This window comes from Leptonychotes weddellii, chromosome 5, assembly GCF_054177405.1.
Source record: "Leptonychotes weddellii isolate Sample4059 chromosome 5, ASM5417740v2, whole genome shotgun sequence".
NCBI classification, from domain to species: Eukaryota; Metazoa; Chordata; class Mammalia; order Carnivora; family Phocidae; genus Leptonychotes; species Leptonychotes weddellii.
This window is the reverse complement of record NC_138373.1, coordinates 34,210,552-34,225,068: the sequence shown is the minus strand read 5'-3', so window position 1 is coordinate 34,225,068 and position 14,517 is coordinate 34,210,552. Positions and strand designations below refer to the sequence as shown.

At 54.6% G+C, this 14,517-nt stretch overlaps 1 protein-coding gene across 2 annotated transcripts in view; it reads right to left on the bottom strand.

Annotated features, from left to right (window-relative positions):
- PKD1 (polycystin 1, transient receptor potential channel interacting) overlaps positions 1 to 7,618 on the bottom strand; it is a 41,942-nt gene extending 34,324 nt beyond the window's left edge. Inside the window, exon 1 of one of the 2 annotated variants that reach the window (XM_081820281.1) lies at positions 7,202 to 7,618. In XM_081820281.1, coding sequence (XP_081676407.1) covers positions 7,202 to 7,416 — 215 coding nt within the window. In that variant the 5' untranslated portion in view covers positions 7,417 to 7,618. The remainder of the gene's footprint in view (positions 1 to 7,201) is intronic. The other variant, XM_081820282.1, reaches the window with a different exon arrangement.
- Positions 7,619 to 14,517: the final 6,899 nt, after the last annotated feature.

Sequence of the window (14,517 nt, the reverse complement as noted above, 5' to 3'; positions counted from 1 at the left end):
GCTGGCATGTGGCCTCTGGCTTGCCAGGGGCAGAGACATCAGTCCAGCGTGGCTAGCCAGCCCATCACCCCCTCAGCTGCCGGGCATGGCCAATGGCACGAAGCAGCCTGACCCCAGGGCTATACAGCAGCTTGCAGGCACCGGACCCTGGAGGCCAATCGTGCTGTTAGCCTTGCCCTGAGCACTGGCCCTCATTCCCTGCTTCCAGAAGGAAAAGCTGGCTTCTGGCCCTGCCTTAGGACAAAGCCCTTTCCAGGGGGGCCCCATAGCATCCTTCAGGGCACGGGGGCTGCTAAAATCAGGGACACCACACTTGGCCAGGCCTGGGCCCACAGGCACCTCAGGGAGAGAATGAGCCCTGCCCACCTTGGCCACAAACGCAGCCCCTTCCCTGGCACGGGCGGCTGGGCACCACTGGGCCCCTTGGCGGAGACGGCTGCCAAGCCACAAAGAACGAGGTGTTCCGGGAAAAAAGGACGTGAGCTGCATTTTCCAGCTGCGTTCTATTCGGCAGCAAGACTGCAGGCACGCTCGGCCGGCGCCCCCGCTGCACGCGGCCCACCCCGTGGACACGGCCCCGCCTTGGCCGGCTGGAGACGCACAGGCACCCAGCTCAGAGGGCCAGACGGCCACCGCCACCCCAGACAGCGGCAGGACAAACGGGATGTTTTCATTCCAGAGTGCTCCGCGGGCTAGGCCCGTCTGGGTTCCCACTGCTGGCGCTGGCCACTGCAGAGTGTTCTGGAAAGGAAAATGTGCATCTCCATCCAAAATGGCTTCCTCACTTGAAACCAAGCTCAGCCAGGGCCTCCCTCAAGAGCCAGGGTCTCAAGAGCTGTGGGGGAGCACGGGTAGCGGCAGAAGCACACCCCATCCCACGGGCAGCGTGTGGGGGCAGGAGCCACGTCCTCCAGGCCACCCAGCCAGCTGTCAGAAGACGGTGGCCAGTGACAAGCCGCCCAGGGCCAAGGCAGAGCAACAGAGAGAGGAGGCGGTGGCCCCCACAGGAGACACCCTAGTCTCAGGCCCCGGGAGAGCCGCAGGATGAGCCTGCAGAGAAGCAGGAGAGGGAAACTGAGTCTCACCGACACAGTGTGCCTACGCTGCAGCAAGATCACCAGGGTGTGCCGTGCGCGTGATGGTGGAGCCAGCAGCAGGGCTGATGTGGGGGGCACCAAGCAGCTCTCGTGGCCAGGGATTTCAGCGGCGCCCCATCACCCCAGGTCACAGAACAAGGTGAACATGGGAAGTGACACTTTCCAGTCATACCTCAAAGCTTCACTGTGTCACAAATCCGTACCTGAACGCATCAAAAACACAAATGCACAAAACTGACACCCAACACCAGAGGAGCGTGCCAAGGGTCCCGACTCCCAACAGCTGCATGGCCCTGCACTGAAGACACCTCTGAGGTCAGAGCAGAGGGGGCAGCAAGGCTTCTGGACCTCGGGGCCTCCCTCCAGCTGGAGCTCAGGGCTGTACAGGAGTCCACCCCCCCCCATTTGGTCTGAACAACGCAGTGACTGGCACACGTGCTCAGGGCTCCTCTCTCCGTGCTTCTGTTCTGTCAGCAGGGCAGGTCCCAAGGACCCATCGGCCAGTGGCCAGTGCTTGGGGACAAGGTAATGGGCTCTGAGGATGTGGACAGAATGGAGCCAAGGGGCCACCCTGGCAATGGTTACAGTTACCGTGGTCCCAGCGCTGAGCCCTATGGACACGCCCACAATCCCAGAAGGGACATCCATCCTCGGTGCCCACTGTACTAGTGAGGAGACTAAAGCTTGGGAAGGCTGAGAGACGCAGCCAAGGTCACGCAGGAAATGGAGGAGCTGGGATTGAATCAGGTCTGATTCAGGGCCAGAGTCCCGACTGCTGGGTCCCCATGCCTCCCTCCCAGAACCAGACAGGAAGTCAGTGGGAAGAACCCCAGCACAGATAGCAGATCGACGCCCGAGGACGGAGCTGCAGGGAAGGGCCAAGCCAGCAGCTGAGGCCGGAGCCCAGAGCCCACCCAGTCCCACTCAATCCCACAGGGGGTGCCCCCCACCGCCACTTCTATGAGCCAGGCCCCTGTGTGCAGCACTGGGGGTATGCCCCAGAGTGCGCTGATGCAATCACCTCTCCGCCACAACTCACCAGCCGTGTGACCCTAGGAAGTGACTTAACCTCAGGGAGCCTCAGTTTCCTGGTCTGTAAAATGGGACCAAGAGAGCTTCCAACGCCATAGCATCATGCAGATGGAAGGTGACATAGGACAGAAAGGGCTTAGCAAGGAGCCCAGCACGTGGCAACCACGGAGTGAGAGGACGACCCAGTGGTGGGGAGCGGGGTACACACCCCCAGCTATTTTCAGAGATTTCGTTTTCAATTCAGTTGTACTTCACATACTATAAAGTTCACCCTTGTGAAACTTACAACTCAGTGGTTCCTAGTGTGTTCTCAAGGTTGCGCAACCAGCACCACTGTCTGATTCCACAACATTCTCACCCCAAACAGAAACACCTCCCCTACTCAGCTAGACACACTAGTCTGCTTTCTGGTTCCATGCATTTGCCTGTTCTGGACATTTCCTACCAGTGAAATCATTCAACACGTGGCCTCTTATGTCTGGCTTCTTTCACTTAACATGTCTTCAAGGCTTGTACAGGTTGGAGCAGGTGTCAGGGCTCCGTTCCTGTTAACGGCTGAGTAGTACTCCAGCAGATTGGCAGACCACGTTCGGTTCCTCTGTTCTTCTGTTGCTGGACACCTGCACTGTCTCCACGTTCCGGCTACTATGAATCCTGCCGCTGTGAACATTTGTGTACAAATTTCTGTGTGGACCCAGGTTTCACTTCTCTTGGGCAGACACCTAGGAGCAGAATGGCTGGGTCCTACTGAGGAGCCGGCAGACCGCCCTCCAGAGGGCTGCTCCATTCTGCGTCCCGCCAGGGTTGGGTGGGTGGTCCGATTTCTCCACACCTCGAGACGCTGGCTACCATCTGTCTGCGACAGCCGTCCACATGGGCATGAGGTGCATCTCACTGCAGTTCGATCTGCGTTTCCCTGAAAGCAACATGTTGAGCTTCTTTTCATGTGCTTACTGGTCATCTGTCTCTTTTTTGGAGGTATGTCTGCTCAGATCCTTCACCCATTTTTTAATTGGACCCTTGATCTCATTCGCGTTGAGAATACATAAAAACCCTTGTTGTCACTGTTTTTAATCAACGTTCTGGCTACGAGTCCCTCGCCACGTAAAAGACTCGCACATGCTCTCCACCTGGCAGCTGTTTGGCAGGTGGGCTCATTTTCCTAGAGGTGGCGGTCCTCACTACTCCCAGCACCACCCAGCTCCTGAGGGTTGCTGGAACTGTGGGTTCTCTGGTGTTGGTCTCTTCAAGTACCTGAGTGTTGCAGATGCAGCCCAAGCCTCCCCATTCACCTTCCCGCCCAGGCAGGGAGGGGGCTCTCCTACAGCGTGTCCTCCTGTCGACAGCTCTGGCAAATGTGCATTCCGTGTCCTCTTGGGAAACTACGGCTACACATGCATTTGTATTCTGAATTCCAAGGGCTGGCTGCGCACCTCAGGGGACATGAGCGTGAGAGCAGCTGGGCGTGCAGGACGCCCAGATCCTCCCGAGACCCATCTCCACCCAGTAGCCAGTGTTCTGTGCCTCTTCCATCTGGGACCCTTCAATGCTGTCCCTAACAGTTGCCTGGATAAAGGCCTCACCTCCCACGCCTCCCATCACCTGGGGCCTCAGAGACTCCTCCAGGCTGTCCCTTGTCTGGGACGCTCTCTCTCAGACCTTCCAATGTCACCTACACTGGGGGTCCTTCCAGGTAGCCCCTCTAAAGCAGCCCCACATTATCTGTGTCTTTGGCTTAACATCAGCTTCCCAGTGAGAACTGAGCCTCAGAGACTCCAGACACAGGGCCCGGCATGCAGCAGTCAGGCTCTCTGCCTGCTGAGGGCTCAGGGAGGGGATCCTCTGTGGTCTGGCCAGTCCAAGGCAGCCTAACATGTCACGCACACACCAGGCCCGCAGTCTGCTCCCCAATGCCCACCTTCCCTCGCACCCATGCGCTATGCAGATGCTAGAGACCTAGCCTCCTCCAGTCCCCGACTCTCCTGCCATTCAGGGGCACGGGCGGGGAAGGGTGAGGCCCTAAGTACCCCCCAGGTGACACAAGACCCTAAGGCCCTGATATTTCCATCCACGAACCAAGTCCCTACTGAGTTCCTGCCCCAAACCTAGTCCTAGACCGGTGGCTGAAGTGAGCAGCACACAGCCCTGACAAGTGGCTGGCCCAAAGCAACCACACCTGAAACTGACCGACAGGCGACATGCGGAGCAGCACCTTCACGTGTGAACTTCCCCTGGTGACGAACATGCTCAGTCTCTGCGGTCCTGTCCAACACAGTAGCCAATGGCCAGAAGCGCCTCCAGAGGACGTGAAATGTGGCTTGCCACACAGCACAGCTCTGGAGCAACCGTCCAGCTACAGGAAACAGAGGCAGGAGGACACAGGGGATGCCGCCATGGAGATGACACAGGCGCAGTCCAAACCCAGCTGCTCTCGGAGCCAGTTTCAACAAGTTGCATGAGGAAGGAAAGAGATGAGGGAGAGTGGATACCTCATCAGAAGACAAAAGACACAGACTAATTGTACCATGTGGACCTTATTTGGATCCTAATTCAAATGACTAAAAAAAAAATGGAGACAACCAAAAACCTAAACATGCTGGCACGGACGGGATTGGGGAATTGCTCACAGTCTTAGGTGTGACCACGTATATGGTGATATAAGGTATAAGGTGTGATGCTTATACGTCAAAGGACAGGACAGCTGGCAACTGGTTCAAAGACGGACGGAGGTGGGGTGTGGAGGGGCAGGACAGAGGGCGATGGGTCCATGAAGTTCAGCACGCAATTTTGTCTACTTCTTCTGGGTCTGTTCAAATTCTCCACGATAAAGCTTTTAAAACGGGACAACAGCAACACTTTGCTAAGTAACGTCATCTGTCTCAGGCGCCTTCCAGCAGCACTGTTAACCCAGGCGAGGGTTACCCAGGTCTGGCTCATGACAGAGGTACCAGGCCTGAACCCAGCGGGACCAGGAGAGAGCACAGTTTTCCTTGGGTTCCTGCTCCCCAGCCTCCAGAAATTTCCCAGAGGCAGCTTCGGGGTGTAAAGAACAGCGTGGGGTCTCCTCCGTTCCCCATCCACTTGTGTCTCAGGATTCCATCGCAAGCTCAGAGGGGCCAGCAACCCTGGGAATCCTGCCGGCTCAGGCCGGGCCAGGCCACCAGCTCCCAGGACCTCCAAAACCCAGGAGCAGATCCTACAGAAACACATGCAAAGCAACAGTCTTGGGCTCCATCACTGTGCCCAAGAGGCTCCAGAGCCTGCACCTGCTGCAGGACCCTGACTGAGCCACCTGTATTGTTTACTTCCTACCCAGCTCCTGGAGGCCAGCTCAGCATCAGCTGCTGGGGAAGCAGAGAATAACCAGAAGAAACCAGGCCTGACCTCAGCAGGTCCCAGCCCACCAGAGATGGAGGTATCTTCACCACAGTATCCAGAAACAAGGAGGGGGGTGGGGTGGGGAATCTGATCCAATTATGCTGGTGCAGGCAAGAGGCCATCTCCACAGAGACAGAGGGGATGGTGAATGCTCAAGGGGTCAGGTAGCAAAGCGACAGGCCCAGTGTGACCCCAGCACACACACCCCCATCCCGCCCCCGGCCATAGCTCCCAGCTGATCCTGGAGAACCTGCTCTTCCCCCACCCCCATTCCACTCACCAAAGCCCCAAGGACATCCAGACCACCCAGGAGAAATACCCACGCCTACTTCACCCACTTACTCCCCAACATCCAAACTCATCTGAACACTGACCATGGGGTCACCTAATTAAAGGTGGCCATACACTGGAGGCACCCAGGGAATATTACAGAACCAAATTCTAGGACCCATCCCCAGATTTCACAAGCCTGAGGATGTTAAATGCTCCCCAATGGATTCTAGCACGTGGCCAAGGACAGATGGGAGTCCTGGCTTCGGTAGCTGAAAGTGCCCAAGAAATCCAAACAGGGCCATGGGAATGCAGATCAGCAGGCCCTGAGCCTGCCCCTAGCCTGGGGACAACTGTCTGCAAATCTGGGTCCCCTGCACCCTGTCCATTCCAACTTCGGGTCCTGGGCATCTCCGTCAATCCCAGCTCTGCTATGTGCTGGCCACGGCTTGGTACCTGGGCAAGTCACATCCCCTGAGTCTGTTTTCTCATGTGTAAAAGAGGAATCTTCGCTGTACCTCTGCCTCAGAGGGCCAGGGGAGGGTCACAGCCAGAGCCTGGCACAGGGCTCACAAAACACCTGAAAACAGCTCTTCAGCGTTTTAAACTACTCCTGCAACCCCACCTGCCCACTGTCCCCAGGATCACATCAGAGCCCTCTGAGCCCAGCCCACCTCCCCACAACTCCCTTGCAGTGCCACACTGGGGTGTACCTTAACACCCACACATGACCAAATGCAGCCTCCGGACCCTGCACACACGGTTCCCTCCTCCCGTCCTGCGGCCACCTTGTCACTCCTCCTTTAACATCAGGCCAAGTCTTACACATCCTTCAAATCTTTATCCAGACACCTCTTCCGGGAAGCCTTCCCCGCCATCCCAGACAGAGCTCTCCTCCTCCAGGCTTCCTGCTGCAGGGCTCCCAGGTGCAGAGCATCCCCCAGGCCAGGCTGCATTCTAGTAGTCCTTAATTAGCGTCTAAGTGCCGGCCGGTTCCCTTCAGACACCTTCCACCCCGCCCCCGCGCGCTGTCTCAGGATCCCCCATCAACTCGCGATTGCGGAGCCCCCCAGGTGGGGGGTTTCTGCGTTCAGAGAAACCGGGAATCTTCTGCTTCGCCCCAGCCCAGGCCAGGGGGGCTGAGGACCGCCCGCGGTCCCGGGTTTTCCTTATTTAGTCGGGCCGACCTCACTGCGCTGGAGCCTCGCCCTGGGAGAGGCCTGGCCCGCACTCCGTTTCCCCTTCAGAGGCCGGGGACGCGCCCACGCCCTGCGAGGCCCGCCAGGCCGGCGGCCTGCCCGGCCGGGCCTCTCCCCGAAGCCGAGGGTGCAGGCGCGCCGAGGCCGCCCCACGCCCCGGGCGCCCCCGAGTCCCGGCGCCATGGCAACCGCCCGGCCCGCGGCGCGGGGTGGCGGGGTACTCACAGCGAGGTGGCGTCGGCGGGGATGTGCAGCGCGGGTCCGAGCGTCCGCAATCCGCGGCCGGAGCAGTTGACGCGGCAGGCGGAGCCGGGCTCCGGACCGCAGAGGCAGGGGGGCGCGCACGGCCCGCAGCCGCGCCCGGGGCCCCCCGCCAGCGCCGCGAGCCACAGGCCCAGGCCCAGGGCGAGCACCAGGCGGGCGGGCGCGGCGGGCGGCATCGTCAGGGCAGCGCGCGCATGGCCCCGGCCCGGCCCCGAGCGCCCCCGAGCCCGCCCGGCGCCGGTGGCCGCGGCTCAGGCGGGGCCCGCGGACGGCATGGCGGGGCGCGGGGCGGGATCCAGCGGCGGCCGCGGCCTGTCTGCCTGCGCGACGCCCGCTCGGCGCTCGGGCCCGGCCGCGCTCTGCGTTCACCGCCGGCCAGTCGCGCGCTCGCGCTGCAGTGCGGGCCCGCCGCCGCCGCTCCTCCTCCTCCTCCTCCTCCTCCTCCTCCCGGCGCGGGGCGGGGCGGCCGGAGGCCCCGCCCCTCGCTCTGCAGGGCGGCCGCGTACGGGGGCGGGGCATCACCTGGCCCCGCCCCTCCTCGCTCATGGGGTGGGTGGGGCGTCGCGCTGCCGCCGGGAGCGGCGGCGGCGGCGACTGGGCCGCGGCGACTGGGCCTCTGCGATGCTGCCCTTCCGTGCCCTTCCGCGCCCTCCCGCGCCCTCCCGCGCCCTCCCGCGCCCTCCGGCTTCAGGTCCCCGCCGCGTCCGCGCCCCTCTGCCCTCCACAGCCGCGAGCGTCACGGCTGTGCCAATACCAGCGGTGATAACCACCCTCTGTCCCGTTGCGTCTCCGCCGTGTTCCAAGCGCCTGGCACATGGTAGGCGCTCGGGAAAAACTCACGGCGTCCTCTCTCACCGTTCCTTCAGAACGCCGGCGCAGTGTGGGGGCCAGTGCCCGCTATCACAGAGGCGACGCCCGAGGCGGGCCTCAGCGCAGCATCCCCGCCGCCCACCCGCCGGCCGAGGGCAGGAGGCTGCCTCTGCGGCCAGCGCACCTGCGTCCCATCAAGTCTAAAAACGACGCACTCGGGGCACCTGGGTGGCTCAGTCGTTAAGCGTCTGCCTTCGGCTCAGGTCATGATCCCGGAGTCCTGGGATCGAGCCCCGCATCGGGCTCCCTGCTCGGCGGGAAGCCTGCTTCTCCCTCTCCCACTCCCCCTGCTTGTGTTCCCTCTCTCGCTGTGTCTCTCTCTACCAAATAAATAAAAACGACGCACTCTCGTGGCTCTCGGGGCTGGGGGGTGGGGTGGGGAATGGGGAGTAACTGCTAGTGGGTATGAGGTGGATGCTTGACCTAAGCTGGCCGAGTGGTCACAGGGAGAAGTCCGCAGACTCCCACATGGGGGAGGACCCTATCCCACTGTCCTGAGACCTGGTGCCAGGCTGCATCCCAAGGTTTCGAGACTCCCTTTCTGTGTTCTGTCTCTCTGTTTAAACTAGCTGGTAAACCTCAACTAAACCCACAAGTGCTGGGCCCATGTCCTGCTGCCTCTCACTGGGAGAGTCCAAGCAGGGTCACTGTGGGACACCTGCAGCTCTGCGATTCACCTGGGCATGAAGTGGCACCCAAATCCCTCACTATCCTCATCTGTGTAATGGAAATAGCAAACCAATGTCTTAGGGCTGGGGGAGGATTGCATCCAGCTCAGGGCCAGCTCTCAGGAAAGATCCAAGGAAGAGCAGGTGGGGTTCCTGTGCAGGCAAGCGCCAGGGATAAACAGGGACTAGGTCGCCTGCCATGTGCTGGCAGTCAAAGGACCCAGAAACAAGCAGAGAATCTCCAGGTGGCCTGGCAGGGGTGGGGGGTGGTTAGTCCAGCTCTGGCAGCTGTGGTCCCTTCTCAGGGCTCAACTCCCACAACGCCCTTTGTCTCCAACTCTGAGCCTCTTGGACCAATTCCCCAGGGGGAAGAGGGAGGGACTGTAGAGCCTGCGAGCCTCTTGGGCTTCAGGAAAGTTTTTTTTTTTTTTTTTAAAGATTTTATTTATTTATTTGAGAGAGAGAATGAGATAGAGCATGAAGGGGGGAGGGTCAGAGGGAGAAGCAGACTCCCTGCTGAGCAGGGAGCCTGATGTGGGACTTGATCCCAGGACTCCAGGATCATGACCTGAGCCGAAGGCAGTCGCTTAACCAACTGAGCCACCCAGGCGCCCCTTCAGGAAAGTTTTTATGCAGAGTCACAGAGGGAGTGCTTGGGAACCCAGTTTGGAAACACTGGTATGAGGTCTAAGCCAAGGTGGGGTTGATGGGATGAGGCAGGGGAAGAGGGGAGGAGCCCTAGGACTGGGGAGAGAAGGAGGAGGCTCAGATGTTGCCCTGCCTGGGGGTTGGGTCCCGGGATGGGTGGAGATGCCCTCGGGGAGGAGGCATGTGGAGGGAAAGTTGAGGAGGAGGTTCTGGATGCGTGGCAACTGAAGTCACTTGAGAAGGTGCCCAGAGTGCAACTGAAGCCAGGGTGTGAAGCTGGGAAGGGGTGAGCTGACCTGGGGCAGATGAAAAACTCCAGAGGCAGGGAACCTCATCCTAGAAGAGAAGAAAGAGGGCTGGGAGGGAGTCTGAGCAAGAGCGCCCCACAGAAGTAGGAGGAAACTGAGGCACAGCATGTGGAGGTCAAGGGAAAGGCTACAGGGGAGAAGCCAGCAGGGGTTTGGGCTACAGGAACAGAGTGGGGGCTGGGGACAGTGCAGCCGCACATCGCCCCTTGGTCCTCCCTCACTGCACAGCCCCACATGTACCCCCACTTGGGGCTTCTAGAACTCTCTACAGCCTCCCACCTCCTAGCCTTTCCCCATGTTGTTCCCTTTGCCTGGAACACTTTTCCATCCCACCTCCATGATTACTCATGCTTGCAGACTCAACTGAGGTGCCTCCTCCAGGAAGCTTCCCCAGCCCCTATTCTATGTGCTGATTGGCATCACACATTCAGGGTACACATATTTATGAGTTATCTACTGCAGGCAGAACATCTGTCCCCAGGTATGTCAGTGCCCCTACTCCTCAGGGTCATCCTGTCCCTCGATCCTGCCTTGTCACCTGTGCAAAGCTGAAGGCATGGAGTTCACCCATGACCTTTACTGAGGGCACCTTGAGTGGAGGGGTTAGATAGGAAGCCAGATGCCAGCAGTTTGGTAACAAGTGAGGAAGTGTAGACGTGGCATGTGGCCCATTGTTTCTAGAAGCTTAGATGTGAGAGGAAAGAGCAGTGGCAAAGGTTTTTTCTTAATAGTAGAGACTTGAGGTTTCCAGGCTGAGGGAAGAGTGCCAGCAGAGAGGGAGAAGTGAATGAGACAGAGAAAGAGCACAGGGAGTGGATCAGTGGTGAGAGCTTCTTGAGAGATGAGAGGAGGAAACTCACATCCTTCACTTCTCCATCATTCATTCACTGTCTTATTCCAATGAGTCTTCACAACTCCGGGAGCTGGCTACTAGTCCTATTCCCTTTATTGAATGAGGTAATTGGGGTGTCTGGCTGGCTCAGTGGGTGGAGCGTGGGACTCTTGATCTCAGGGTCATGACTTCAAGCCCCACATTGGGTGTAGAGCTGACATAAAAGAAAAATAAATAAATAAATAAGGTTACTAAGCCACAGAAAGGTTAAGAAATTTGCCAGGTCACACAGAAAGTAAGTGGTATTTCTGGGATTATATTTCAAACCTAAGCTTTTAATTCCAGTCAAGTGACAAACTCAAGGGAAGACAGACCCATAAGAAACAGATGCAAAATGAGAAAAACAGATTAATCAAGTCTAAATGAAGTTTTGAAGGTGGTTGTGGAGTACATGCAACTGTTTCTAAAGGATTTCTGAAATAGGACATGTTTAAGCAAGAAATTATCTGGAAATGAAATTCTAGACTATTTCAACAAACAGAAAATAAAATATGCCAAAGATCTTGTTTGATTCAGAGAGGAGGACATTGGAAGATTCTTTAATTATTGATAAAATAGATTTTAAGGTGGGATTTTTAAAAGTTTTTTTTTACTTGTTTAAGTAATCTCTGCACCCAATGTGGGCTTGAACTCAAGAGCTGCATGCTCTTCCAGCTGCGCCAGCCAGGCACCCCTTAAAGTTTTTAATTAATAGTTAATGAGGGGTGCCTTGGTGGCTCAGTTGGTTAAGCATCTGGCTCTCGATTTCGGTTCAGGTCGTGATCTCAGGGTCGTGAGATGGGGCCCAGCATCAGGCTCCGTGCATGGAACCTGCTTAAGATCCTCTCTCTCCCTCTCTCTCTGCCCCTCCTCACCTCTTTCCCTCTCTCCTTAAAAAAACAAAAACAAAAACAAGAAAAAACAGTAAATGATAACTGTTAGCATAAAAGGGAAAACTTGGAGAGGGGGGGACACAAGAAGACCTGATCGGCCCAGGAAAGGATTACAAAAGAAAACAATGGATCAATATATTAAACAGAACAGGCAAAACAAGACCAAGCACATAGGTGATCATAATAAATGTAAATTAGTTAAATTTCCCTACTAAAGAACAAGGATTCTCATAATGAGAAGACATGCTAAATCCAGGTACATGCTGTTTTCAGGGACAAAACTAAGACAAATAACAAATAAAGAATAGGAAAATGAAGACATAAAGAAGGTAGGTTGGCAGTTTAATACCAGGAAAATAGAACTAAAGCAAAAGATTTTAAAAAGGAGGGGGGGCCCTTCATTTTTACACTGATTAAAGTTCTAATTCGTGTAGAATATGTAATGACCCATTGCATTCTCAAAAATAGAACATCAGCATACACAACTAAACTATTAGAAGTACACAAAATTGGGGCACCTGAGTGGTTCACTTGGTTAAGCGTCTGCCTTCAGCTCAGGTCATGATCTCAGGGTCCTGGGATCGAGCTCTGTGTCGGGCTCCCTGGTTAGTGGGGGCCTGCTTCTCCCTCTCTCTCTGCCTCCACTCCCCCTGCTTGTGCGCTCTCTCCCCGCCCCCCTGTCAAATAAATAAATAAAATCTTAAAAAAAAAGAAATACACAAAAATATTGTGGGAGACTTTTTTACGCCTTCCTTTGAACTTTACAAAGCAAGTAGACAATTTTTTTAAGTCAGTAAAGGTAAAGAGAATTTGAACAGCACAGTTAATACGTTCTATGTTTTGTAACAATATTTTGTCAAGATCAGAGGAAGTGATTAGACAAGCAAGTGGTCTTCGGCAGCACTCTTCTCTAAAATGGCTCTGGGTCCTTTCACCTGCTCACCGCACCACATCTTGAGTCCAGCGGACGCTCCCTCAAGCCCACCCTATCGCAGGGATGCCCTCCTGAGGAGATGCCTGAAGAGCTGTCTGCAGAGGTTATTGGGCCAGGGCAGGGCACCTTGACAATCCAGGTAATTGAAAGGTAAATGTAGAAGCAATGGATCCCTGCATTATCTTAACTGCAGTGATGGTTCCATGGGTGTATACATATGTAAAAAACTCACCAAATTGTACACTTTATTTTTTTAAGTTTTATTTATGTAAGTAACCTCTATACCCAACGTGGGGCTCAAACTCATGACCCTGAGATCAAGAGTCATGTGCTCTTCCAAGTGAGCCACCCAGGCACCCCAAATTGTACACTTAAAATATGTGCAGTTATTGGATATCAATTAGAACTCGATAAAGTTGTTTCTTAAATATCTATGGGGCACCTGAGTGGCTCAGTGGGTTAAGCGTTTGACTTTGGCCGGGGTCATGATCCCAGAGTCCTGGGCTCAAGCCCTGCATCGGGCTCCCTGCTCAGCCGGTAGTCTGCTTCCAACTGAGCCACCAGGCACCCCAATAAATAAAATCTTTAAATATCTAATACTTAGGCGCCTGGGTGGCTCAGTTGGTTGAGCGACTGCTTTCGGCTCAGGTCATGGTCCTGGAGTCCCGGGATCGAGTCCCGCATCAGGCTCCCTGCTCAGCGGGGAGCCTGCTTCTCCCTCTGACCCTCTCCCTGCTCATGTGCTCTCTCTCTCTCATTCTCTCTGTCTCAAATAAATAAATAAAATCTTAAATAAATAAATAAATATCTAATACTTATAGTGACAAAAAAGCTCAGTGGGTTAAGCATCTGCCTTCGGCTGGTGTCATGAACCCAGGGTCCTGGGATCGAGCCTTGCATCGGGCTCTCTGCTCAGCAGGGAGCCTGCTTCTCCCTCTCCCTCTGTGATCTCTCTCACTTTCGCTCTCTCTCCAATAAATGAAAATAAAATCTTTAAATAAATAATTCTTGGGCAAAAAAATCAAAATTAAAATCAGATTGTATAAAAATGAATAGTAATGAGCATACATCTTACCAAATCTGTGGGGTGCAAAGTTATACATGGAGAGAAACTGATAACATCACTTTTTCTATTATTAAGCATGAAAAATCAAAGCTAGTTTATAAACTAAGCATTCATGTCAACATTCTAGAAAAACAACTATAAAATAAACCAAAACAAAATAGAAAGAAGAAAACTGAAATCTAAGCGCATATATTAGTTATTTCATGTAAAAACATATGTAAAAACTTATCAAATTACACGTTTTTTCTTTTAAGTTTTATTTTTTTCAGTAATCTCTACACCCAACGTGGGGCTCAAACTCACGACCTTGAGATCAAGAGTCACATGTTCCACTGACTGAGCCAGCAGGCGCCCCAAGAGCATAAATTAAAAAAAAAAAAAAAAAAGAGTAGAATGAATTAATAAAATCAAAAGCTATTTTTTTTAAGATTTTATTTATTTATTTGAGAGAGAGAGACTGAGAGAGAGAGAGAGCATGAGAGGGGGGAGGGTCGGGAGGGTCAGAGGGAGAAGCAGACTCCCTGCCGAGCAGGGAGCCCAATGCGGGACTTGATCCAGGGACTCCAGGATCATGACCTGACCCGAAGGCAGTCGCTTAACCAACTGAGCCACCCAGGCGCCCTCAAAAGCTATTTTTAATATTTAAGGCTACTAAGATTATGGGGCCCCTGGGTGGCCCAGTCCATTAAGCGTCTGACTCTTGATCTCAGCTCAGGTCTCAATCTCAGGGTTGTGAGTTCAAGCCCCACGTTGAAAAAACAAACAACAACAACAAAAAACCCAAAAGATTTTTAAAAAGAGCCTGCTGGCAAATGTCACTGAGAGATAAAAATAAAATATGAACCGTTACGATTAAGAACATAGGTTTATTCACAGAATTAGAAATTACAAAAGAAAATTACATGCAATTGTTTTAAACTTTTGACATCTAGATAGGATCATTATATGTTAGAACAAGACAAACTATTAAAATTGACTCGGGCAGAAGTAAAAAGCCCAAACAGACCAATCATAAAGGA